The sequence below is a fragment of the Dromiciops gliroides genome, chromosome 2 (genome assembly GCF_019393635.1).
Source record: "Dromiciops gliroides isolate mDroGli1 chromosome 2, mDroGli1.pri, whole genome shotgun sequence".
NCBI classification, from domain to species: domain Eukaryota; kingdom Metazoa; phylum Chordata; class Mammalia; order Microbiotheria; family Microbiotheriidae; genus Dromiciops; species Dromiciops gliroides.
Genome location: NC_057862.1, coordinates 427,220,724 through 427,248,168, shown reverse-complemented (window position 1 = coordinate 427,248,168; position 27,445 = coordinate 427,220,724). Strand labels below are relative to the sequence as shown.

General features: G+C 40.2%; 2 protein-coding genes across 2 annotated transcripts in view; both read right to left on the bottom strand.

Moving 5' to 3' along the window:
* The window catches only part of ADAMTS13 (ADAM metallopeptidase with thrombospondin type 1 motif 13), a 71,059-nt gene extending 67,668 nt beyond the window's left edge, over positions 1-3,391 (bottom strand). The window contains exons 1-3 of the mRNA XM_043985097.1: positions 3,300-3,391; positions 2,731-2,797; positions 549-832 (exon numbers count right to left, since the gene is read on the bottom strand). Of these exons, the coding sequence (XP_043841032.1) occupies positions 549-832; positions 2,731-2,797; positions 3,300-3,374 (426 nt within the window). The 5' untranslated portion in view covers positions 3,375-3,391. The remainder of the gene's footprint in view (positions 1-548; positions 833-2,730; positions 2,798-3,299) is intronic.
* A 17,198-nt stretch (positions 3,392-20,589) lies between these two features.
* Positions 20,590-21,534, bottom strand: LOC122739033 (olfactory receptor 1N2-like). Its single transcript, XM_043980892.1, has one exon. The coding sequence runs from the start codon at positions 21,532-21,534 to the stop codon at positions 20,590-20,592; it is 945 nt and encodes a 314-aa protein (XP_043836827.1).
* Between the last annotated feature and the right edge of the window lie 5,911 nt (positions 21,535-27,445).

Genomic DNA, 27,445 nt, shown 5'->3' with positions numbered 1-27,445 from the left:
CTGTAGCAGAATCACAGAATCTTTGAGTTGGAAAAGGATCTCCAAAATTATGTAATATCTCATTTTAGAGGAAAGAAAATGGAACCCAAGAGAAGGAAAGTAACTTGGCCAATATCACAAAGGCATGCATGCAGAAGCACAATGTGGTCTAGTGAAAAGAACACTAGATTTGAAGTCAGAGACCCTGGATTTGAATCCCAGATCTGCTCATTACTACCTGTATGCCCCTGGGCAAGTGGATCTCTATGGGCCTCAATTTCCTCATGAGGAAATTGGACAAGATGGACCATAAGAAAGACCTCTTCTGGCTCTAAATCCAAGAACCTAAGAAGAACCTAAGAAGAACCCAAGAACCTTTGAAGATTTATTTCAGAAACAGTTTGGAGAAAAAGTCATTATGAACATTTTCATAGAATCTTCCTCCCATCCTTCCACTTGGTATTCTCCTGGCTGCTATACTAGGCTCACCCTCAACCCCAGCATACTCCACTTAGGAATAGAGGAATGCTAATAAGAAGAAGCCATGAATAATCACAGCATTCACTTACCAACTGCCCAGCACAGTAAGTAATTTTAGCAACAGCCCCCAGGGGCAACAGGACCCTGCCTTCTGTAAAGCAGTTGTCTGGATATTGTTTCAGCAGATAGAGAGAAGAGTTTACCACCCATTGGCTAGTAAAGGATGGGATCAAAAGGCTGAGCTCTTCAGGAAACTGGAAGGCATAGAGTTCTCCCAGGGCCTGGAAGGAGCAATACAGGCTCTTACAATGCAGCCTGGAGATCTGGTGGTCTTCACAAAGGCAGCTGAGCTGAAGCACATCAAACTCTAGGCCTGGAGGGAACAAGATAGGAGGGATTTAGGAAATCCTCGCTCAGCATTACTGCAGTTCTTTCCAATTGAGAAAATGGGCAAAACTGAATTCCCAAAAATTCAGTGAATTTATTTATTTGACAGGAAGAAACCTCCAGGGATTACCTCCATCTTTAAAATTATCATTCTCTCCCCACTAGGCCATGAGCAAACTGACCGTACCTTTAGTATAGTCTCAATTTAGTGCTTTCTTTCTCCTCCCCCACTTCCCCACCACCTCCACCCCTAGGAGGAGCTTACAGCTCCTTGAAGCCAGAGACTGTCATTCTTTGTCTCTGTATCCCCAGTATCCAGCGCCTGGCATAGCCACTAAAATACCTCATTGCTTTAGTCAGCAATGCAGACTCACAGTATGGTTTTACGAAGTCACAACAAAACCACCTAAGACTTAGTGGCTATATAAGCCCTGAGGCACACAAAGACTAAGTTAGTTATTTGCCTAGGATGACATAGCCAGTAAGCCTCAGAAGCCAGATTTGAACAAGGTCTTGCTGACTCCAAACCCAATGCTCTGTCCACTATGGATTTTGAACATTCTAGGTGCCGAATAAATGTCTGCAGGCTGAAAGTGAGAGGGACATATGGATATGACCCTCCACTGAGATGGAAAGTGCCCCCCCTTCGGCCTAGTGATCTGATCTCAAAGTCTTAAAGCCCCTTAAAGCCCCCTATTTCTCTCTCTCTCTCTGTTTTTTCTCTAGAGAGAGGCAATAACGGGAAGCTACTATCCCCCTTTCTAAATATAGGCATATCAACTTAAAAATTGCTTCATAGGGTCTGCACCGAGACATTATGTAGATATGACAAATTGTTGCTGAAACATGAAATTTTGCAAAATAACCTATGGCTGAACCCCTGAGGTTGGGGCACTCTGACCCAGGAGAGAGACTTATCGCTGAACATCCCAGGAGAAAGATTTATTGCTGAACCCAATTACCGCATTTTGCTCAAATTAGATGTCTGTAAAAAGTATAAAAACTGCTTGATTTCTAATCCTGGTGTGTCACACCTCCTGGTTGTCCCAGTGAGTGTGGTACACCTTTCTTTCAAAAGAAATAAAATCAATGCTTCGGCCTCCTTTCTCCTCGAGTCTCTATTACAGGGGTCAGTGGGTGTACTTCCCATCCCACTCAAAAGTAACAAGAAAGTAAGTAGAAAGTACCCTAATTCCCTATTTCTTACTAGGTACTCTGTACAATGAGAAAATTTATCATGCTCTTAAATCCCCAATTAACAGGCAGAGAAGTATTGATATGTGAGACTGAAAAGACTTTTTACATCTTTTTACATCTAATTACATCTTCTTAGATTAAAAAAAAAGGAAGGAAGGAAGAAAAGAAATTGAGGAAATGCCATTCATCTCCATTTTCTACAAAAAAGGGAATAAACTGAATTTATAAATAGAAATAATCCCTTCCTAAATCACAAAATGTTAAAGCTGAAGGGGTTTTAGAGAACAGATGTTCCAGTTACCTCCTTTTTATAGATGAGAGACAGAAACCTAGAAAAAGGAAGGTACTTGCCCAAACTAATTAGCAGCAATTTGCTTTGAGATATTTAAAAAGAATTCTTTTACAGAAAGTTCTGGAATTGGATTGCTAGCTCAGTCCTGGAAACTACACAGATCATGTTTCTATATACTTGTCAGTAAGATAACAGCAAGCATTTAATTAGCAGGAAGATACTTGGTTCATGGAAGAGAAGTAGCTTCCCCCTCACACACACTTCCAAGTAAATGTTCCCTGCAGTACATGTAGGGGTTGTAAAAAAGATAATTAAAGACATTAAATAGTTGTATTTACCAAGTAAGATAAAAATAGTAATGTTTCCCTTACTAAAAAGAGATCACAAAACAGTACCTTCTAGGGTAGAAATGGCACCAAAATAAAAGAAAATGTTATCTGGATCCAAAGCCATCAGAAATTTCTGAAAGAGAAAGGGGGAGGAAGAAACAGGTATTTTTTAGGAAACGTATTTCTCGCCTTCGACTAGACAAAGAGCAATGATCATAATAACAACAATATTCCTTCTGCAATGAATTGTCTTTAGTTCCCTGGATTTCTGAGTTCTGAATTTAATTTATGCCAAACAACTTGATGTCAAAGAAGGAGAACAGCTCACTTTTGTGTAGTGTTATGAAGTTTATAAAGCACTATACAAATATTATCTCATTTGAGGCTCATAAGCAGGCACTACAGTGATTATCCTCATTTTACAGATGAAAAACCAAAATTCAGAATGTTTAAGATAATTGCTGGTAGTAATATATCTAATAATCATTCGAGTCCAGAGTGGAACCCACACACTTTCTGACTCAGGTCCCAAATTTCCTTTATTTAACAAGATGAAAGTCAGTTTCAACCCATATCATCAGATTTTCAAGGACCACAATTCCCTGAATATTAGTATTTCTAGGGATTAAACTCACCTCCTGGAAATCTGGAAGCCGGAAAGATCCCAGAAGGGAAAAAGCAGAAGCAAAGATCACCCACATGCGGGCCATAGCTTGAGAAAAGGTAGCTCAAGTTTTACTAAAGTCTTTCCTCTGCACTACTGAAAATCCAGTCTCAGGGAAAACACAGATTCAGAATTTTAAACAGCTATGCAAATTGTTCTATTAGTAGGGAAATCTGGTCAATGTCAAACATGACAGCAACAGCTGGGAGAGAGCTGTTATGCAATGTTTAGTCATTAGGAGACTTGTAAGGTTAAGAGGTCTGAGATAGTTCTGATCATACAACAACCAAAGGAAGAGGGAGAAGTTAGAGAAAAGGCCATTTCTAATAGCAAAAAGATTCCGTTCCACAGTGGAGATTCTTACACCACAGGACAGAAGGGATGAAAGTTTGGCTGAACTCTTAGTTCACTATGTCAATGTGTGTAAAAATGCTATTGTCATGGGGTTTGATTCCAAGGGGTTTTGATTTCAGGGGTGGATGGATGGATGGATGGAACAAGAGACATACATCAGAAATACATTATTCTTTTTTTTTTTTTTTGCGGGGCAATGGGGGTTAAGTGACTTGCCCAGGGTCACACAGCTAGTAAATGTCAAGTGTCTGAGGCCGGATTTGAACTCAGGTCCTCCTGAATCCAGGGCCTGTGCTCTATCCACTGCACCACCTAGCCGCCCCCAGAAATACATTATTCTTAAAGGCACCATAGACAAGCTATCAAGTCAACAAGCATTTATTAAGCACTTACTATTTGAATACTACCTGTTCATACCCAGTCCTATACATGCTCCTCAATGCCAGCAGAACTGGAGCTGAAACAGTGATATAATCATCACAAACCTAATAATTATCAGCTTCTTAATGCTGTAGTATTTGTCTACCACCTTCCCTAACTAGGTAGATAAATCACTGCATATGAAATCAGGGAGACCCGAGTTCTAATCTAGGTGTATAACCCACAGTGAGTCACTTAACCTCTGCCTGCCTCTGTTGCCTATCTGTAACCTTCCAGAGTTGTTGTGAAAGTAAGACAATTGTAAAGTGCTTCACAAAACCTTAAAGTGCTATACAAATGCTGTTATAGTTTCTGTCATCAACCTGAAAAATAATTGAAGCAATCAACATAACAAAATTATTATTATATTATTGTTATTCAGTTATTTCAGTCATGTCTGACTGTCCATGACCCCATTTGGAGTTTTTGTGGCAAAGATACTGGAATATCCTTCTCCTGCTCATTTTACAAATGAGGAAACTGAGGCAAACAGTATTAAGTAACTTGCCCAGGGTCACATAACTAATAAGTGTCTGAGGCTGGATTTGAACTCAGGGAGAGGAGTATTTCTGACTCCCTTAGCACTTCATCCACTGCGCCACCTAGCTACCCCTAGAGGTCAAACTATTTAGCCCTGGCACAACCGGACACCACAATTTTATAACGTATTACTCTTCTCTGCATACACTGGAAAAGAAAAAGACCATAGAGGCATAGTCAATCAAGCAATTTAGGTTATTCTCCCAGTGGACCCGATTGTCTGCTAAAGTTTTCTTCTGACATTTCAATGTAATATGAAAGCACAAAAGGTTGTTGCTGTTGTTTGTTGTTGTTTTTAAGTATCAAGATAAAAAATTGTACAAATTAGAGTCACTGTTTGGTACAGTGAAATAATATTGGATTTAGATTTGAGTTCAAATTCCAATTTTGCCCTGGGGCAAACTTGGACAAATCAAAACCACTTGGTGCCTGTTTCCCAATATGTTAAATGATTAACAGAGTTGGGATTGATGAACTCTAATGTGCCCAAACCATATCCCAGGCAAGGGATGTTCAGAGCTCTATTGTCTGGTAGAAAATACAGCGACTTCATTGCTAGCGGGAAAGTAAGACAAAGATTGCCAGGCACAGCCAGTCCTTTCTAGCCTTGAAAGGAAGCTTGGACTGCATGAACGCCTAAGGAACAGGAGAAAGGATGGGGGGAAAAAGTCAGAGTAGATTCAGTTCAGAGAATGGCAATTCAGGCAGAAATGAAAGAGTTTGAAAAACCACCAATGCTTATGGGCTGCTCTGGCCACCAGGGTCTTAATCACAACAGAGCCAAAATAGCATTAGGGACTGTGAGTTAATAAAGTCAATGGACTAATTTCTATATAATCAGAGGCTGTATAATGGCTGAAACTCAACAGAAAGTCAGAAGGTGGCAGCAGAGGACCCATAAATCATAGCCCACCAATGGACATAACCTGAGGGTAGCCCAATGACTTGGGTGCTTTTAAACTGGCTGTCTCCACTACCTATGCCTCTTGGTTACCCTGACTTCCTTCCTTCAAGACCCAGCTCAGGTCATGTCACAATCCCCCCAGCTTAGCAGCTCTCAAAGTACTTTCTATCTGCCCTGAGTATCTTGTGTGCATTTAATTATTTGCAAGTTGTGCTCCCCATTAGAAAGTACACTCCTGGGGCAGTTAGGTGGCGCAGTGAATAAAGCACTGACCCTAAAATTCATGGTGTTATTCCTGAGGATGCAGGATGGTGGCACTCTCCTTCTGCTGGGCTGCTTTTCCCCAGGAATATGACTTGGAAATTTGCAATAGGCCTCCACAATTCCACTCACCTAGGCATAGAAGCTCTAACCACTTTAGTGAAGTCTCTCTCTGTGGGCAAGTTCCTGCAGTTCCTGTGTTCTCTACACCCAAACTAATAATACCAGGGCCCTCAAACTTCCCCCTCTCCTTAAGCCAACCCAAAGACAAGGGGAACTACCCGGGTAAGATTGGCAGATAGATTTTCCTCACCTACCACCTTGCAAAAAGTATACGGTTCTTGGGGCAGCTAGGTGGCGCAGTGGATAAAACACCGGCCCTGGATTCAGGAGGACCTGAGTTCAAATCCGGCCTTACTACTTACTAGCTATGTGACCCTGGGCAAGTCACTTAATCCCCATTGCCCAGCAGAAAAAAAAAAGAATATATAAAAAGTATACGGTTCTCTTAGTAACCTCAATACTCAGCCCAGCCAGGGGACCTAGTATTTCTGAAAACTAAAAAAACTAGTTTTCCTAGATAGAACCAACTAGTGCCTCGATGGTGGGTCCCCATTGAGTCATGCTATCAATACCCACAGCTGTAAAGCTTAAGGGGCAGAATACATGGACTCATATTTCTTTTTTTTCTTTTTTTCTTTTTTTTGCGGGGCATTGGGGGTTAAGTGACTTGCCCAGGGTCACACAGCTAGTAAGTGTCAAGTGTCTGAGGCCGGATTTGAACTCAGGTACTCCTGAATCCAGGGCCGGTGCTTTATCCACTGCGCCACCTAGCTGCCCCGACTCATATTTCTTGCATTAAACCCTTTGTCCCCTCAGTGGGGAAAAGAAGAACATATATTTCTGTGAACTGGTGGAGGATCTCAAAGTTGCTCTTCTGCTGACAGACACCTTGGAATGAGTATTCCTTCTCTCTTCTTTGTACCCTAAATTTTTTGCTTTTGACCCTTCTGCTTCTTGAGCCTATTGTTCCCACACTGACCACTGCCAAGGGGCCTGAACCATCCCACCTATGGCCACTCCCCTCACCATCCTCTGGGATCTCCCATTACTTTTGAATTAGGCACTCTGCTACCTGGACGGTGGCTAAAGCAGACCCTTTGTACTGCTGGGTGTGTAAAAGATATCCACAGAGCAGAAAAGAACTCTCTGCCCCTACCTCATGGCCTTAATGCCTCCAGGCATTAAGGGAAACACCCCATCCCAGGCAGGCATCAGACCTGGTATACTTGTCTCCTGCTACAATTCTTCCAAATGGGGGGGGGTGGCTAATGTTACTTGATTGTTGAGATCAACCAAGCAACCTTATCTGGTCCTCCAGGATATAGGTTGATTTGTGGTCATTATATGACACTCCTGGCATCCTGGGCATACACCTGAGGCAGCTTTTATGTCCATGGTCCTGACCACTTCCTGCCTCAGTCCCTACATCAATTATTGTCAGTGCACCTTGGGTATTAGAACCCTCTGAGCCTTCTCCCTCCTGAGGAAAGGCATAGGGCAAAAAGGAAGTCTTGGGACAGTTTCCTGTAGTGGAGCCATAAAACTGCAGCTCTTAGTGGGCTTCCTAGAACATGAGGCAGTCCTGACTAATATGACCTTAGCCCAAACTGGTTTGGGTCTTAAGGACCTCCAAGAGGACCTAGAGTCTTTGGCCAATGTAGTAATGGACAATAGGATAACCTTCTGTGTGAACCCATTTGAATTGGTAATACTGTCATCTTTAGTCGCTTTTAGAATTAAAGCTTTCACTGAAGCCACAGTGATGCCCTTGTAACCCTTGTAACCCTTGGATTGGACACATAAGACCTTTCTCTCCCTCTCTCCTTTATCAACAGGGACATCCCTATGCCCCTTTCTCCCCAGAAATAAGAAGGGGGAATGTTGTGGGAATACAGTGGGACCACAAGAAACCTAAAGATCCCAACCCCCAAGGCCAAGGGAAAAACAGCTCTCTTATCTCAGGTATGAGATATGGCAGGAAATGACCCCAGTATGCTGATAAGCAATATAAAGGTCTGCAAGAGGATATGTAGGACATGAACGGGTGCTGCAGATCCTACTGATGCCCTCACAGTTATCTTGCCCTTTTCTCCCCTTTCTTTGTAAAGATACAAAAGGCCAGGTCTTCTCTTGCTCCAGCTGGACAATCACTATGGTTATCTGTACCCCAGCCATATATCCCTCTCTCCTAATAAATTCTCTTTTTATTTTACAAGATTCATGATGTGCCTCTAATTCTTTGGGTGATTTAGCCCCCCAATCAAAAAGGAAGAGCAGGAAAGGGAAGGGAAGGGAATGAAACAAGCATTTATTAAGTGCCTACTTTGTATCAGGCACTGGGCTAGGACTTCTACAGATATTTTTATTTCATTTGATCCTCACCACAACCCTGAGAGGTAAGTGTTATTATTATTCCCCTTTTACAGTTGAAGAAACTGAGGTAAACAGAGGTTGAGTGACTTGTCCAGGGTCACACAGCTAGTAAGTTTCTGGGGTTATAGATTATATATATAAATATATGATTACAATTTGACTTTATTTTATAGGAAAAGCAAGTAAATAAAAAGACTCGGCAATGACCCAGGCTGTGCCACTTGCTACAGGTATGATCTTACACAAGTCACTTAACCTCTACTGGCCTTGGTTGCCTCACTTCTAGGGCAGCTAGGTGGCACAGTAGATAGAGCACTGAACCTGAAGTTTGGAGGACCTGAGTTCAAATGTCACCTATGATACTTACTAGGTGTGTGACCCTGGGCAAGTCATTTCACCCCCAAAACATCTGGGGACATCTCCAGTTGCCCTGATATGTATCCTGCCACTGGACCCAGCTGGCTCTAGAGGAGAGAGTGAGATTGATGAGATTTATTATTACCATCCCTGACGAGCCTGTGACAGCTTTTCATAGCAGAAATAGAGCAAGAATGAAAGATAACATGCCTCTTTTTATAAAGCAAGCCCAGCAAGCATCCCCTAAACAGGACTCACTATGCTCCCTTCTCGTTGACAAAAACATCTGTACTGATGTGTGTTTACCCATAAGATTAAAAATAATATGCTAAATATCACGGTGGAGCTATTTCTTCTTCTTTTTTTGTTTTTTTTTTTAGTGAGGCAATTAGGGTTAAGTGACTTGCCCAGGGTCACACAGCTAGTAAATGTTAAGTGTCTGAGGCCGGATTTGAACTCAGGTACTCCTGACTCCAGGGCTGGTGCTTTATGCACTGTGCCACCTAGCTGCCTCATGTGGAGCTATTTCTAAACAGCTTCAGCTGCTTTTATAAGATGCGGCTCTTGCAGTCCCTGCTTAAACATTTAGGCTGTGACTGCATGAGTCAAATTGGAGAATTGAGGTAATTATCCAAATAATTAAAGCTTAAAATAACAATAATGATAATTCGTACCTACATAGTTCTTTGTGGATTACATGTTTTATATATACCTTGGCTCATTTACTTTTTGTGGTGGAGGTTGGAGAGCTTGGTGGGAGACTGGGTCTCCCAATCTCACCTAGGCTGAAAGTGCAGCAGCCACTCATGGGCCTAATACCAATGCTGAAGGGCAACTAGGGGGCACAGTGGGTAGAGTGCTAGACCTGGAGTCAGGAATACCTGAATTCAAATCCTACCTGTGTGCCCCTAGGCGAGTCACTTAACTATCTGCCTCAGTTCATTATCTGTAAAATGAGCTGGAGGAGGAAATGGCAAACCACTTTGCCAAGAAAACCTCAGTGGGATCATGGAGAGTCAGACATGACTGATATGACTAAATAACAACGAACATGTGTATAATATAACAGCACCTACCTCCCAGGGTTGTTATGAAGATCAAAAGAGGTAATATTTGCAAACCTTAAAGCACTATATAAATGCAAAAGCCTTGACCTGTTCTGTTTCCAACCTGGACCACTTCACCCCTCCTTAGGCAGTCTGGTTGCTCACCATATTGGTGCAAGAATTAGGATGGACATGTAATCAGCTTTAGACATACTGCAGCTGAGAACCCCAATGCTCAAGCGATCCGCCAGCCTCCTGGTAGCAGAGATTGCAAGCATATGCCACCATGCCCAACTCATTTCCTCTTCACAGCAATCCTGTGAGATACATTTTGATGAATAGGCAGCAGCATCTATGTGGTACCCTTTCCAATGATCCAGATGTCAATCATTCCATACCCTCTCTTCCTGTGCAATTCTTACCCATGTTTTCCCATAAAAAATCTACACAACATGCTCAAGACCTTTTTCAGTATCTTAAAGGCATCAATGTACCATTTATCTATCCATGTCTTTGTTGTTATTGTTCAATTGTATTAGTCATGTTCAACTCTCCATGATCCTGTTTGTGGTTTTCTTGGCAAAGATACTGAAGTGGTTTACCATTTTCTTCCCCAGCTCATTTTACAGAGGAGAAAATGGAGGCAAACAGAGGTAAGTAACTTACCCAGAGTCATGCAGCTAATATATAAATATGACCTGAGGTCATATTTGAACTCAGGTCTTCCTGACTCCAGGCCTAGTACTTTTTCCATTGAGCCACATAGCTGTCCAGTAGGCAACCATGTCTATTGTCCATTTAATTTTTTCCATCATCTATGTCCTCTACAATATCTTTTACACCTCTTCCTGCATGTAAATCGCTGTTAGTAATAAGCCACATCCAACTTATCCTGTCATGCACCCCTTTGTAGCCCTCTAGTTTATTTATAATATGAATTCTTCCTAGATTGCATTGCTCCATAATGTGCAAACATGTAGCATTGACAAGAGAATAGTGCTCAAGAATTGTGAGTGGCTCTCTCTTTTCCTCTAAGACAAAATGAACTCCCCCAACCACCGTTTAAAGCCCTTTACAATCTAGTCCTGGCCTACCGTTATGGATGTACTTCACTTTATTTCCTTTTCAAGCATGTTACATTTTACCCAAATTGGTCCACTTGATGCCCCCTAAATTTGGCATCCTCTGCCTTTGCATGATCTTTCCTTCAGGTCTGGAATGTACTTACTCCTTACCTGTACCTTGTATGTAGCAATCACTTAATAAATGTCTATGGAATGCCTCCCCCTCAAAAAAAAAAAAGAAAAGAAAAGAAATGTCTATGGAACTGAACTAGGTTGAATTGCCAGAAACTTGACATGCTGCCTGACCATCCAGCTGCATGTTGCTGTCTGTACAATGGGCACTTTTTTATCTCTTATAATCATCACTTATATTTTTATAGATTTTTACTCAGGATATTTTGTAGTGTTCCTGAACTTAATACCATCATATGCATAAACATCATATGATGTTTACTATCCAAAGCAAATCCTTTTTCTGTTTGAATTTTGTATGGGGAGTCTTCCATTAATTAGGTGCTCAAAAAGGACTTTGAAGACAAAGTAAGAGAGGTAGAAGAAAAAATGGAAAGAGAAATGAGAGTGATGCAGGAGAGTCATGAGAAAGAAGTCAGCAGCTTGAAAAGACAAATGGAAAAGGAGATACAAAAGTTCTCAGAAGAAAAGAATTACCTAAGAATTAGGATTGAACAAATGGAAGCTAGCAACTTTATGAGAAACCAAGACACAATAAAGCAAACCTGTATGAAATATCTTCTTTGAAAAACTGACAACCTGGAAAATAGATACAGGAGAGATAATCTGAAAATTATTGGATTACCTGAAAACCATGATCAAAATAAGAGCTTAGACATCATCTTCCAAGGGATTGTCAGGGAAAATTACCCTGATATTCTAGAAGTAGAAGGTAAAATAGAAATTGAAAGAATCCACTGATCACCTCCTAAAAGACATCCCCAAATGAAAATTTCTAGGAATGTTGTAGCCAAATCCCAGTACTCCCAGGTCAAGGAGAAAATATTACAAGCAGCCAGAAAGAAACAATTCAAGTACTATGGAGCCATGTCCAGGACAGCACAGGATCTAGCAGCTTCTACCTTAAAAGATCAGAGAGCATAGAATATGATATTCTAGAGAGCAAAGGAATTGGGATTTCAACCAAAAATCACCTCCCCAGCAAAACTGAGTACAATCTTTCAGGGGAAAAAGTGGGACTTCAATGACAAAAACGACTTTCAGGCATTTGTGATGAAAAGACCTGAACTGAGTAGAAAATTTGACTTTCAAATGCAAGATCCTAGAGAAGCATAAACAAGTAAATGGGAAAAGAAATCATGAGAGATGTTAAAAGGGTAAACTGTTTACATTCCTACATGGGAAGATATGTCTAAATCATAAGAGCTTTCTGAATATTAGGGCAGATAATAGGAATAAATTTAGACAGAGAGCAGATGTCTGTAAAGCATTTGCTTTTTGTTTATCTTTGTTTGGGGAGGGGGCAGTCAGGATTGGTGAGTGTCTTGTGTCTGAAGCCAAATTTGGGCTCGGGTGCTACTGGGTCCAGGGTGGGTGCATTGTTCACTGTATTACCTTAGCTGACTCATGAGGACTTCTTTAGGGTAAAATTGAGTGGGGGAGAGGAATGCACTGGGGGAGGGGAAAGGGGACAGGTAGAATGGGGTGAAATCTCACACCAAAGAAGCAGAAAAGGGCTTGGGGAGTGGAGGGAGAGATGGGGGAGGAGTGGGGAAATCATTGAGCCTTACACTCCTCAGAAGTAGCTCAAAGACCTTAATCTCATCAGAGTTGGCTCAAGGAGGGAATAACATACACACTCAATTGGGTGGAGTAATCTATCTAAGTCTGCAGGAAAGTAGGAGGGGAAGGGGATAAGGAGAGAGGGGTGAAAGAAGGGAGGGCATATTGGGGGAGAGGGCAGTCAGAAGCAAAATGCTTTTGAGGAGGGATAGGATAAAAGAAGATAGAAAATAGAGTAAATATCATGGGGAGGGAATAGGATGGAGGGAAACAATAATAATTGTGAAAAAATTTTGAAGCAGAGGCAAGAGTAATGTAAGATGATGATTGATAATGATGATAGATTGATTGATGGATTGATGATTATTAGAGGAAGATGAAGATTGGTTGATGAGGAGGAGGATTGAATGAAGAAGGTGAGGATTGATGGATGATGATTGATTGATTGATGATGGCAAAATGCTGGGCTATTGTGAAGAAAATTCTTTGTCAAGTTTAAGGTACCATATAAAACTTATCTATTACTGTTGTTGCAATAATCAACCTTTTGGGTTCATTGTAAGGAAATCTCTCTTTAAAGTACTATATACTAGGTATAGAAGGCTGTGGGTTGGTGAGTGCTCTCCTCTTAGAACAGGATATAAACAGAAGACTTCCAGGGCAGAGCAAAGATGGCAGAGGAAAGGCAGTGAGCTCTCAAACTCATGACACAATCACTCCAAAAAACATTCAAATAATGCCATAAGACAATGCCTGTAGCAGCAAAACCCACAGAAGAATGTGCTGAAATCATCTTATAACCAAGAATGGCTTGGAAAGTCAAAAGGAAGGAGCTGCTGTGCTGAGACAGGAGTGGAGCCCAACCCCACAGTCACCCTGACACAGATCCAGTCCCAGGAAGGCCTCACCAGAGAAGGAGACCCCCAGAGCCTCTGAATCAGCTGAAGCACCAATGTCGTCTGGAACTACGCTGACAGTCCGGTGAGAGGGCTGAGCCCTTGGCAGGGGGGAGACTACAGGGGTCTATGCTGGTGCTGAGGCAGAAATTAGGATTTTTATCCCTGCTGGGAACCAGCAAGTAGGCTTGAGTAGCACTGGCCCAGGTAGGGGAGGAACACAGGCTTGTCAGAACTGACAACCACAACACACAAATCTGGTCAATTAGCAAGTTGGTCTGGGATCTTCTACAGACCAAGGAACAGGCCAGGTGAGTGAAGAACCTGATCCTCCTTAAATCATACCACCTGGGACTTCTGAAGCTTGGGATACTGCAGCCTGGAAACAGTGCCCCACTTTAAGGAGCTAAAAGTCAAGTAAAAGAAAGGCAAGATGAGCAGACAGAGAAAGGTGAGGACCATAGAAAGTTTCTTCAGTGTCAAGGAAGATCGATGTGCACCCTCAGAGGCAAATTTCAACATCAGGGCCCCTATATCTAAAGCTTCCAAGAAAAATAGGAATTGGTCTCAGGCCATAGAGGCACTCAAAAAGGACTTTGAAGACAAAGTGAGAGAGGTAGAGGAAAAAATGGAAAGAGAAATGAGGGTGATGCAGGAAAGACATGAGGAAAAATTCAACAGCTTGAAAAGTCAAATTGGCCACATGGAAAAGGAGGTACAAAAGCTCTCTGATGAAAATAATTGCCTAAGAATTAGGATTGAACAAATGGAAGCTAGTGACTTTATGAGTAACCAAGACACAATAAAGCAAATCTAAATGAATAAAAAAAAAATAGAGGGCAATGTGAAATATCTTCTTGGAAAAACTGCTGACCTAGAAAATAGATCCAGGAGAGATAATTTGGAAATTATTGGTCTACCTGAAAACCAGGATCAAGGAAAGAGCTTAGACATCATCTTCCAAGATATTCTCAGGGAAAATTGCCCTGATATTCTAGAAGCAGAAGGTAAAATAGAAAGAGATCCCAAAAGGAAAACTCCTAGGAATATTATCACCAAATTCCAGATCTCTCAGGTCAAGGAGAAAATATTGCAAGCTGCCAAAAAGAAAGAATTCAAGTACTGTGGAGCCCCAGTACAAGATCTAGCAGCTTCTACATTAAAGGACAGGAGGGCATGGAATATGATATTCCAGAGAACAAAGAAATTGGGATTACAACCAAGAATCACCTACCCAGCAAAACTCAGCATAATCTTTCAGAGAAAAAATGGGACTTTAATGAAAAAGAGGAATTTCAGGTATTTGTGATGAAAAGACCTGAACTGAATGGCAAATTTGACTTTCAAATAAAAGACCCTAGAGAACCATAAAAAATTGGAGTTTGGGGATATACCTGGGTTCGTCCAGTGGGTGACTGTCTTGTGTCTGAGGCTGGGTTTTGGCTGGGATCCCCCTGGGTCTAGGGTGGATGCTTTATCCACTGTGTCACCTAGCTGCCCCATGATGACATCTTTAGGACTAAATTAAGGGGTGATGGGAATGCACTGGGGGAGGGGGAAGGGCATAGATGAAATCCTACATGAAAGAAACAGGAAAAAGTTTATGGAGTGGGGGAAGAGATGGGAGAGGGGCAAGGCAATAAAGGAATTTTACACTTATCATAAAAGGCCCAAAGACCTTAAACTCATCAGAGTTGCCTCAAGGACAGATTAACACACACACCCAACTGGGCGGAATAATCTATTTAATCTGGGCAGTAAATGAGCCTAAAACTCATCAGAATTGGCTCAAGGAGGGAATAATGTACACACTCAATTGGGTGGAGTAATCTCTCTAACCCTTCAGGAAAATAGGAGGGAAACAGAGGGGCAAAAGAAGGAAGGGCCGATTGGGGTAGGGGATAGGCAGAAGCAAATCCCTTTTGAAGAGGGATAGGATGAAAGAAGATGGATAATAGAATAAATATCATGGGGAAGGGAATAGGATGGAAGGGAAACAGTTAACAATAGTAATCATGAAAAAGAGAAAAGGGGGGAATTGTACAAAAAATATTTATAGCAACTCTTTGTGGTGGCTAAGTATTGAGAATCAATTGAGGAATGACTGAAGAAGCTTTGGTATATGATTGTAGTGAAATGGTATTGTGATATAGGAAATGACAAACAGCATGATCCCAGAAAAACCTGGAAAGACTCATGAACTGATGTATAGTGAAGTGAGCAGAACTGGGAGGACAGCAGTATTGTTCAACAAGCAATTGTGAATGACTTAACTACTCTCAGCAATGATCCAAGACAACCCCCATAGAAAGAACTGATAAAAAGAGCACTTGTGTATCGTACATATACAACCTGGTTGCTGTCTTGTGGAGGGAGGGAGGGAGGAAGGGAGAAAAATTTGGAACTCAAAATCTTATGAAAATGACTGTTGAAAACTATCCTTACAAAACTATCCTTACATGTAACTGGAAAAAATGAAATGAATGTTTGTTGAAAGAAAAAAATAAAGTACTATATAAATGTAATTTACTATAAAAAATGATGAGCAAGTTACTTACAAATTCATTATATCACAATACCTATGCAGGACATTATAAGTTTTGTCTTGTTATAGTTGATCAACTTACTCAGTGGGTAGAAGCTTTTCCATGTTCCTGAGCCACAGTTGCCTTTGTTGCCAAAACCTTCTTTGTTTTGTCCCACTGGTCCACATTGATTCTGACAAAGGCACACATTTTACTCATTCTGTTTTATCCCAAATTTACTCTTTCCTGGGACTAACTCCAAAGTTCCATAAACCTACCACCCACAAAGCTCAGGCCAGGTGGAACGTATGAATAAAGAGCTTAAGAGCATGATTGGCAAATTGTGCCCTGAAACTCATTTGAAATGGCTTGATATTCTACCCTCGGCACTGTTCTATTTGCGCAGCAGGCCAAGAGAAGAATTATATATATCTCCTTATGAGATGCTTTTCGGCCATCCCCCTATCCAAGCAAAATCTTTTCCCCCAGTATATACATCATTGGTGGGGTGAGATACCTCTGTTGCTTCCTATATACAGGAATTACAAGCCAGGCTATGTGAACTCCATGAGGCAGAAGCAGCAGTACTGGCTGGCCCCTTGGACTTCTCCTTACATGATTTGAAACCAGGAGACAGTGTATATATCAAAAATTTTCAGCGGACTAGTGGGACCCGACAGCTTGGGAAGGTCCTTTCCAAGTATTGCTAACAACTCTAACAGCCATCAAAATCAGAGAGAAGGACTCACGGATACATTGCTCCCATGTAAAACCAGTACCAGCGCATGTAGACCATTGAATTTCATTGTCTCTTATTCTTACATGTGTATTTTGTTCTATTCATCTATCTCTCCAATTTTGAACCAATGCAAGATGGTTTGATTTCATAATACAATGTTAATTCTGGGAGTATTGTGCAGCCATATTCTAAATGGTTTGTTTTTTCCAACTGATCATTTGATCAAATTCTATAAAGCATTTCCCTGGCAAATTGGTTGCCATGGCAAGTATAAATCAATTCTAGAAGTATTATTTTTTGATTAATGTAAAAAAGAGGAACATTTGTAAACATTTTTTCATATTCATATAATCAAATTTATTATTGCCATAAATAGGGACATATTTTGCAAAATAATAATATGTGATTTGGGGGGTTTAGATATTGAAATTTTTTTAATGTTCTAGACTTAAAAAATTAATTAAAAACCTTAATTACAAATAGTCAGTTCAAATATTACATATGGGTTTCTTTTTTATGCTATTACAACTATATTTTTAGCTCAGTAGTATGGGCTTATTTTTATAGAGATTCTTATTCTTTTAAGATTGTGTTTCAACTCATATTAAAATATGTTCTGATTTTTCACAAAAGTAGTTGTATACTTAGTAAAAAAAAGTTATTACTTGGAAATATTGCATAATTGTATATTATATTCTGAGTCTAGGCACATTCACATTTTGGTGATCATTATGATCCTCAAGTTTTAAATCCATATGAGACTTGAATTATGGGAACTTATCATTTAAGACATTAATTGCCTTCATTCTGAGTTACCAGATGCCAGTTGGCCAAGATGCCATCCCATCACAACAGGAATACATACAAGAGCAGACATTGAACAAAAGGGGAGATATGCATGAAGACCAGGTACTGCACTACTTTGGAAAAGGCCAAGAAAATGGCTATTGGCAAAAATCAAGGTTGGGATTTTCTTGGTTTAATTTTCTTCCACATGGCACCAAATTAAAGAAGACAAATAGCATTAGAAGGAAAAAATAAAGAACTATTTTTATAAGGAGAAAAAACTGTTCAGCTGCTTTCACTCTCCTCAAAGTTAAAGCTCTCTGCCTTGCCTACAGTCTGTTTTCTCAGGATTGTTGGTGAGCCTGGACAATGCTAGGGAGAGAGAGGGCTCTGTGCTGTAACTGAGATTAGTCACCCCTCACTTTCACACTTCTGGGTAGGCCTTCTTTTTAGAAGGTCCATATACTTTGCTCCCACTAGGTCAGGGTGTCTTCTCAGAATGGAGAGAGTCAAGAAAAGTAAAATGAGAAGAGCACCATATCTGAAATCAGAAGACCTCAATGCAAACCTCAACTCTGCCTGCCCCTTAATGTGTGACCTTGGGTAAGTCATGTTTCTTCTCTTTCAGTAAAATGAGACAATTGGACTAAATTAAGGTCTCATCCAGTTCTTCTTCTAATCATCAGTACAGCTGAAATTGCCAGAAAAAAGTAACTGCACTTTGGTTTTATTTTGTATATTCCCTTCTGGCTTGTGCCCTAGTTGCCCCCAAACTGTGGTATAGAGGTAAGAGTCAGGATAGGGAATGGGCAAAACAGGATCAAATCCTGCTTCTGCAGATTATCACCTACATGCCCCTGGATGGATTTGTCCCCTTTCCTAGTCCTCAGGTTCCTTATCTCCAATGTGAGAGTATGGAATGAGATCACCTCTAATGTGCCTTCATCTCTAAATCCCATGATTCTCTGGCCATTTTAAGCTTCAGAGGTGTGGTAAGGCAGCTATTGTTTCATAAACAGTGGTGTGTTTTGCCTTGTTTTATTTTAATATGGGTTATAGAGAAAGGCAGTGCATTTTCTTCACTACAAATCTCTAAAAACCAGGATGAAAACGATGTGGTCCATGTACAGACCCCAAGAGCTTGCTGGGCTGATGTAGCTGATGTAGGGGGATGCTAGGGAATTTGCTTCTTAGACAATCATGATGACATCCAAGGAAAGTGTCTTGGAGAAAATGTAGATCATTTGTAGACAACCACATGTTCAAGAGGAGGCTCGTTGATTGGCTCTTTGAATGCAAAGGCATTCAGCTTTAAGCTCCTTCTTTTGCTGAGAAACTATGCTGCAAGAGGAAAGGTTCCCAAGAAACCAGCCTCAGTCCTTGACCTTTTCATTCATTCTTTTCCATTCTAGGCAAAGAGTTTGGAGTTTACTACCTTGATTGGGAAAGCAAACCCCAGAAATTCCAGGTGCAGAATACAAGCTGGGTTTTTTCAACCAGTGCAACATTGAGGCCTCGAGGAGGAATCTTTATGAGAACCCTTTGAGACTCCAGTCCAGCAGAAAGATTCACCAAACACTGACTCTGACATGAATTTGGTGGGACCAATGTTATCTAGAAATTGAGTTATTTTTGAGCCTACTCCCATAGAGACTGAGGTGGTAGCAGGCAGAGGTATGTCCCAGGGGCATTAGAAGGAAATGTTTCAAAGTCTGTTCTTGTTGTATCTTTGAATAAAATGTTCAGTCATTTCATTCTTTTTTTTTAATTAAAAAATTATTTAGAATTTTCCCCAAGTTACATGTAAAAAAACCCAAATTTTTTCACTTTGTGTTCCAAATTTTCTTCCTCCCTCCCTCCTCACTAGAACATATAATGTTGAAATACAATGGTACTACTGAAATGAACCTTTCATTCAGAGAAAATGAAATCCAGTGGCTAGAATTAAGCATTGAAAAGAAAAAAAGTAAATAGGCAAAATTTTTATTCAAATCACTTTTAGTGAGATTATAACTTCAATTAAAAGAGAGCATACTTTTATTATATTTTTCTTACAAAATAGTAACTTTTATTAAAACAGATGAATTTAGGAATAAATCAGGAAAGCTGTGAACAAGTATGTACAAACAAGATATATGCAGAATAAATATGGGAGGCAGCATCAGAGTAATAGTACTAAGATTAAGAAGAACTGGAAAAGGCTTCTTAGAATAGGAGAAAGTGCTGAAAGAAGCGATGCTATACAGTTTGATAATTTTTCCCACATAGCCTTAACAGCTAGCAAACTATCATAATAGCTCTTCTTAGTCACACACCTGAATTGGAATATTCACCTTGCTTTACCAGATATGAAATTTAAATTCCTTCTTGAGTGTGAACACATCTTGAACTCTTTTATTTTGCCAGTTTTTATAAAAAATAACTCTTTATTAAAAAAACACTAGAAACATGATGGTAGCAAAAATAAATTGAACTGGCATACACAAAACTTCAGAACAATGGCCAAAAAATGTATAGGAGAAGGGGATTTTTATGCATACAACCCCTCCATCCCTATTTCCCTACACCAATCCCCTTCCCTACCACCTCACTACCTTCTTTCTGCCCTTTATTACTTCATCCAGTGTTACACTACATAATCTTTCTATTCAAAACACATTGAAAATCTGTCCCCCTTGAATATCCTGGGTTTCTAACAACCCTGGACTTAGTGTTTTGGGTCTGGGTTGATAGTATATTGTATATTGGCAGGAAAAAACCCAGAATCTTCTCTATATGTGGCTCGGCTGCACTGCTAAAGTGGTATTGTTTTGTGGAACAATACTGGGACCACACAGTAAGCACCATGAGGGCAGGTACCATGACTTATCTAAACTTTGTATCATCACCCATGGACATGGTAGGTGCCTAATAAATACAGGTTTGTTGAATAAATAAGTGAATGAAGGGGAAATGAAGGAAATCCCCTTCTAATTCCTCATGAAAAGTTTGGCCAGTCTAAGCTTCACCCAATACAGACTTCTCAGATACGTCCTCAGCTACTTCTCAGTTACCTCTTTCATAATAGCCTGAGGTGATTGATCCTGAAATTATCAGGACCAGAGAAAGTGGGGTGGAGTGGGGTTGGCTTGGGTGAACTGGAGTAGGGTGGGGTTGGCATCAGAAGCAGTTAGTGCTGTTATGGAGAGGAGAGAGTTTTCCCATTCCCAAGGAGCCTCCCCAGTGCCCCTTTCATATCTCTGTTCCTAAGGCTATAGATGAATGGGTTCATCATGGGGGTCACCACCATGTAGAGGACAGCAGCTGCACTTTCTCTTTGGACAGAGTAGCTTGATGAAGGAAATAAATACACACCCATTAGGGAACCATAGAAGAGTAAGACTACAGTGAGGTGGGACCCACAGGTGGAGAAGGCCTTCCATCTCCCTTCAGGAGAAGAGAAACCAAGGATAGCAGAAGTGATGTGGGCATAGGAGAGGACAATGAGGGCAAGGGGAATAGTGAGAAATATTGCTCCCATGATGATTACCATCAGTTCATTTAAGTGGGTATCTGAGCATGCTAACTTTAGCAGGGGACTAATATCACAGTAGAAGTGGGGAATGGCATGGTGGGTACAGAAGTCCAGGCGGGCCAAAAGAATGCTATGTGTCAGTGCAGGAATATTAGTTAGAGCCCAGCACACACTCAACATTAGCACACAGTGCTGGGGGCTCATGACTGTAGTATAGTGAAGGGGACGGCAGATGGCCACATAGCGGTCATATGCCATTGCAGCAAGGAGAAGGTTGTCCAAACACCCAAATACAAGAAGGAAATAGAGTTGGGTGATGCATCCAACATAGGAAATGGTCTGATGTTGGGTCTCAATATTCACCAGCATCTTGGGAATGGAAGCTGATGTGAAACAGATGTCTGCAAAGGACAGGTTGGCTAAGAAGAAATACATGGGGCTTTGGAGGTGGGAGTCAGAGCCAATGGCTAGTATGATGAGAAGGTTCCCCACCACAGTGATCAGGTACATGAGTAGGAATAGCCCAAATAGCAATCTCTGCTGATCTGGCTGTTCAGATAGTCCCAAGAGAATAAATTCAGAGATGCTTGTTCTGTTTTCCTGTCCCATGTGTCTCTCATTGTCTGTGAAAATAAAAATACTCTATAAGTCAATTTCACTGGGCTCCCTTTTTATATCTAACCTTGTGCTATGGTCTTTGGTTAAGAAAAGGAGCTATGATCTGTCTTGGATAAAATGATGGCTTAATAAAGAGAATTTTTTTATAAAGAGAACTTTAAACTTAGAGTCTGAAGATCTGGATTTGAGCTTTGGCCAAGTCAACTCCTAGTGGTTTGATCACGGAAAAAATGCTTCCCTCTCTGTGACTCGTTTCCTCATCTATTAAATGAGGCTTCAAACTTACACAAAAACTTCCAATTTTTTGAGTAAAGCACTCTAGAAATTTGAGCTGTTATTAAAATTAGGGGATCTGAGACTAATATATGTGCTTATTCAGTGAACAATTTAGGACTGCTTTAAGTAAATGCTAGGTTACTTAGTATAGTCTAAATGGGATAGCTCAGGGAAAGAAGAGGTCAGTGAAGGCTGGAAAAACTAGAGCAGGCTTTCAAAAAGAAGTAGAACTTGGACTGGGCTCAAACTGATGGATGGTATTTAATTCATCAGCCTCACCAGGTCAGGAATGGATTATTTCCTAATTGGTACAAATATAGGCCATACTCTGCCACCCCACATCTCCTGTCCCTAGACATCTAGTGTAATATGTAGACCGTGTGGTATTCAGGACTCAAGATCCTGGCTATGTGACCCTGGAGAAATCATCTTACCTCTCTGGACCTCAACTTCCTCATCAATAAAATATTAATATCCTTGCTCTTCAGACTTCATTGGGATTGTTGTGACAAACTAACACACTATTTTAAGATCGCTATTCTGATCATTATAGAACCTGAGTTAATAAATTCTTATTAGTTGGAAGAAATGAATTTTAAAAGGAAGTGAAAGTATACCAGGAGTATGGTTTAAGCCTAACTAGGCAGTAACAGCCAAAGAAATAGCTTCCCTAGCCTATGCAAGTGTGTGTGTGTGTGTGTGTGTGTGTGTGTGTGTGTGTGAGTGAGTGAGTGCACGCACACACATGCATGTGAGCTGAGGGATCCTGATGGGGATGCCCCCATTGTTAGTGCTACAAGATAAGGCAGGTGTATTTCAGTTTATCCCTTTTCTGAGTTCCTTAGAGATGGTAATTCATCACAAAACCATTCAATTTGTTCTCCATTCTCTACAATTTTGAGGCTAGATTAGATTTCTTGGGAGTAAGTTGTAGGAGAAAATTTCTCACCCTGCACTCCCCAAAGGTGTTGCACTCTAGGCCCTGTTGGGGATCCATTTCTTTCCTGTAGCCTGTGATCAAAGCTCTAGGCTTCTAGGGAGTTCAATGTCAAGGACCAGAAAAGGAGACAGGTGTGGTTTATGTCTCCTAGTACTGTGGTTTCCAAGCTTTAAAAGTGAGTGAGGTGCTACTCAAGGAATGATGTTGTGTTGGGGAAGAGCAAATTAATAATACATCTCTGTTGACCTCCTCTTCACCTATACATAAGGGCTATGTACTTGAAATACCATGGATTTAGAGTCAGAAGACTTGATTTCCAGTTCCTAATCTGTAAAATGAATGAGTTGTACTAGATGACTTGGAAAGTCTCTTTCAGTTCTAAAGGTCTATGATCTATGAAGACTGTCTCCAAAATAGGGTTGTGGGGAGTAATTAATATTTATTTTATACCTGTCTTAAAGTTGTCCTCTGATTCTTCATTGTGACATATGAACTTGGACTCTAGAAGGTTGTACTAGTAAGGCACAAACTGGGGGGTGGGAGGGAGGGGTTTGGCCAAACTTGTAAAGCTTTGAGTATAAACTTGCCAATGGATCCTCTGTTGTTTGAGGGTCAGTCTCATTATGAGGTGAGGTAGAGTATTATCACCAAAAGATTAGCCAAAGGATGAAGAGTTCTTTGTTGTTATTGTTATTGTTGTTGTTTTGTCTTTAACAGCTCATGAAGGACTTCTGCTAAGGGAGATGGAGTTATAATTAGCATCAAGGGAGGGAGTACTCACAATGAGGAAATCACAGATCCATGAATTACTAAAGTGTTGAGATAAGTATATAATTACATACTCTGAAAGGACAGAGAATGCCAGAGTAGAAAGACCATTGAATTCATAGTGAGAAGGCCAAAGTGAGCTTGAGTCCTAGCTCTCCTACTTATTGGTGACTCTGTGGATCAGTTCTTATTGAGAAACCGTCAATTTCTCTGTGCCTGAACTTACTTGTCTGGAGAATGAGGGAATGGAAAAAGTCTCTTCCCGTTCGATAGGATTCTGTAAGATTTTTTTTTCCTTTCAAACATATTTCAAGGGTATGGCAGCATTTGTTAGGGGAGGTCTATATCCAGAAATGTTCCACTGAATGTTTAACAACCAGTTCCCTGGAAAAAAAATATACACAAGACACTTTTCTAAGTTTAATTTGCATTATTAACCTTTTCTCCATCACTTTCTTGAGTCTAGACAATAAAAAACTCCCAACAAATCCAACCATGTTTTTCAACAATTCTGAGGTGTAAATGGTCACACTGAAAATGTAAAATTTGGTTCCCACAATCCTATACAATCTGACTCCAATACACCCTTGACTCTATCTTTTTATCATGCAACCCTTTAACTTCTAAGAATGATGTTCTTACTTATATTCATAATATAAGGAAGTGCTAAATTTCAAATAGATAGTGTAAATAAAGATGTAATTTTTCCCCTATTGAAGTTTACACATGCCCTGAAATTAATCCATGGACCCAGGACAAGAAATCCAAAGATAGATAGATGATATAAGTCTACTACTTTTATCTCTATTAGATAATGCAGAACATAGCTAGCATTTATAAATCACTTTAAGATTTGCAAAGCACTTTAAAAATATTATTTCATTTAATCCTCACAACAAACCTTGGAGGTAGGTGGTATCATATCAATTTTACATATAAGGAAACTGAGGCAGTCAAAGGCTAAGTGGCTCACCTAAGGTCACACAACTGGTAAGTGTTTGAGGTCAGATTTGAAGTCCAGTCTTCCTACTACACACTATCCACCATGCCACCTAGATGCCCGCATCTCACAATGAGTACTCTGAGCTATGAGAGTTATTTCTGTAACATTCTTTCAAGGCCTAGTAGTTCCCTTTATGCTGGGTTGTGGGGTGTATGTTCTTGTTAAGGGCCAGTGAAGCATTTTCTGAGCTCCTAACTCTTCTCCCTATTTTAGTTAATGTGTCATAGACATAATGACTCTCTCCTCCTTCTCCTTCTCCCTCTCTGTCCTCATCGTCTTTGTCGTCGCCATCGTCATCATCATCATCATCTTCTTCTTCTCCTCCTCCTCCTCCTTCTTCTTTTTCTTCTTCTCTCTCTGTCTCTCTACATATATGTATCTATATCTATATCTATATCTATATCTATATCTATATCTATATCTATATCTATATCTATATCTATATCTATATCTATATCTATATCTATATCTATATCTATATCTATATCTATATCCCTTCTCTCAGAAACTTGTGCCCTTTCATTGAGCCACAGTTTCTTTTTCTAAGATGAGAAGGGGAGAGGCATTGGATAGAGCTTTACCAGGGGCGGGGTGGCCAGGGCTTGGGATGTTGAAATTTTGAGAGTAACAACAATATGTGCAATCTGTCAGTAACTTTAAAATTATGGATCTCAGTATTTGGTTAGCAAGAATAATTAGTTAAAATCAAAAGTTACCAGATGGTGCCTTCTTCCTCCCTTTTGTCGTGCCTGAGGTGAGTTCTTCCCTGTTTTGGCCTCGTTCTTCACCCCCTTACTTTGATATTTCTAGATTCCCATTCATGTGATATCCTAGGCTCCCTTCCCTCTTCTCTCAACTGAATTTGTCTTCAATCTTTGTTTTGATTTGGTACAAAAAAAATTAATAAAGTAAAATATAATAAAAAAACAAAATAAAAATGTATTTGAAGTATGTTTCATATGGCTTATACTGGGTCCATTTTATACTGCTTGCCTCAGTGTAAAAAATTACTAATTAAGACTGTGTGGCAAGATTAGATGATCTTTAAGGTCCTTTCCAAAATTTTATGTTCTCTGTTTCCTTTTAGTTCTATTATTGCATGATTCCTCTATTCTTGGTTCTGCTTAATCTTTTTTCCCCTTTCTATTATCCTTTCTCTGAGTTTTTCACCCAGCCTCCTTGATTAGTGGTATGTGTTATCCTAACCAACTGTTAAAAAACTTTCATCATTTTTTTTTACCACACCCAGAGACCTTTTTAGCATTTTCCCCTTCTTTGAAGGAAAGAAGCAATAATGGAATGATATTAGAATAGTCAGAATGAACCCATCACTGGACAGGAGACAAAGGGACTAAGATCTTAGGGTTATTATTCTCTAGTCTTTCCAGTGGTCTCTGTGACCTAGATACTACTCATGGGGTTGGGTAGGATGGCTTGAGAGACATTTCTCACAGTAACCTTAGAGGTTGTGAGACTGGGATTGTACTAGTGGGAAGGAGAGATAGAGATCTCAGTGTGTAAATCACCCTCTCTCAAGCCTTAACCATCTTGATGGAAGGAGGAATAAAGCTCTGCATGTATCTTTGAACTTCTACCATCCTTCTTCCCTCCCTGTCCCTTACCTGGCTTGTCTGCATGAGCTCTTACAGAAGAGGCTACCTCAATCACTTCCTTGTATCTCCTCTGGATAATGATAAACTCAAAATGAAGACCCAAGGAATCTCTTGTCTAGTCACAGAGGAGATGGCTCTGGGTCTGGAAAATGGACTCAGAGGCTTGCTTTTGGAGCAAACCCTGGGTCACAGTGTAGAGCAAATTAGGAGTATCTCCCTGGATTATAATGTCTCCTTGGAGCACAATCCTCTAAACTCCTCATTAAGGACAAAGAGTAATTCTTCATACTCACCTCCAGCTAGCCTTGGATAGATCCTAAGGGACTCTTAGGCAATGCAAGTGCAATCTTTCATCTGTTTTCCTTTTGTGGAAGTTAAGGTTGGAACACAGTATTTTCTTGGTTTCAAGAGGAACTCCTCTGTGGCCTCTGTTTAAGCATGAGGGAAGACTTCCCTGAGCTTTAATTTAATCCTCTCTAAAAGGAAAGGATTGGACTGAGTGATCTCTAACATTCTTTCTAACTCTAAATCTTATGCTCCCATGATATTTATATATGATATTTAGTATCACAAAGCTACCAATGAGGCAATATTTCATTATATAGGGATTACATAATTATTTTAATTATTTAATTATTTATTATTAATTATTTTAGGAGGAATAATGAATGACAAGTTGGAGTGGGTTCAAACGCAGGGGACCAGTATTCTGGGGGACTAGAAACTAGCCTATATAAAGAAGCCTTGTATAGTGCGAACAGTGATAATTTCAGAAGGGGAAGATGCTGATTCTTCTCAGCCATGAGGAAGAGGAGAGCAAAAGGAGAAAATGAATGGAAAGTCATGTGAGTAGCTCTATCAAGCTTAATCAAAGAGGAACTGGAAAATCGGTTGGGTGTCCCCAGATATTACCTAGGGCAAGAATGTAAGTCTACTACTCTTCATATTTATCAACACGAGAAGGTTAAGTAAGCCTTGCAGGCCAGACTTGGTGGTCAGAAATAGAATTTTTTGATTCAACAAACAGTTATCAATGCAGAATTTTAAAACATAATTAGCAGAACAATAAAAATGACATCCATTATGGAAACTCTCTCTAAAGAAGTACAAGCTATAAGAGAGATTTACAGCAAACAAAACAAATACTGAATCTTTTGAGGACATTCATTCTCTTAAAATTGAGAAAGAATAAAGATAAAAGAAACATTACCACACCCCCCCCAGACACACACACATAATATACTTGGCCATGAGAGATAGGGAAGCTGCTGCCCCTTCCCACCCCCATCCAGCAACTCACTG

Excerpts from the sequence above, each read along its gene's own strand:
- LOC122739033 (XM_043980892.1), bottom strand. The coding sequence starts at position 21,534 with ATGGGACAGGAAAACAGAACAAGCATCTCTGAATTTATTCTCTTGGGA.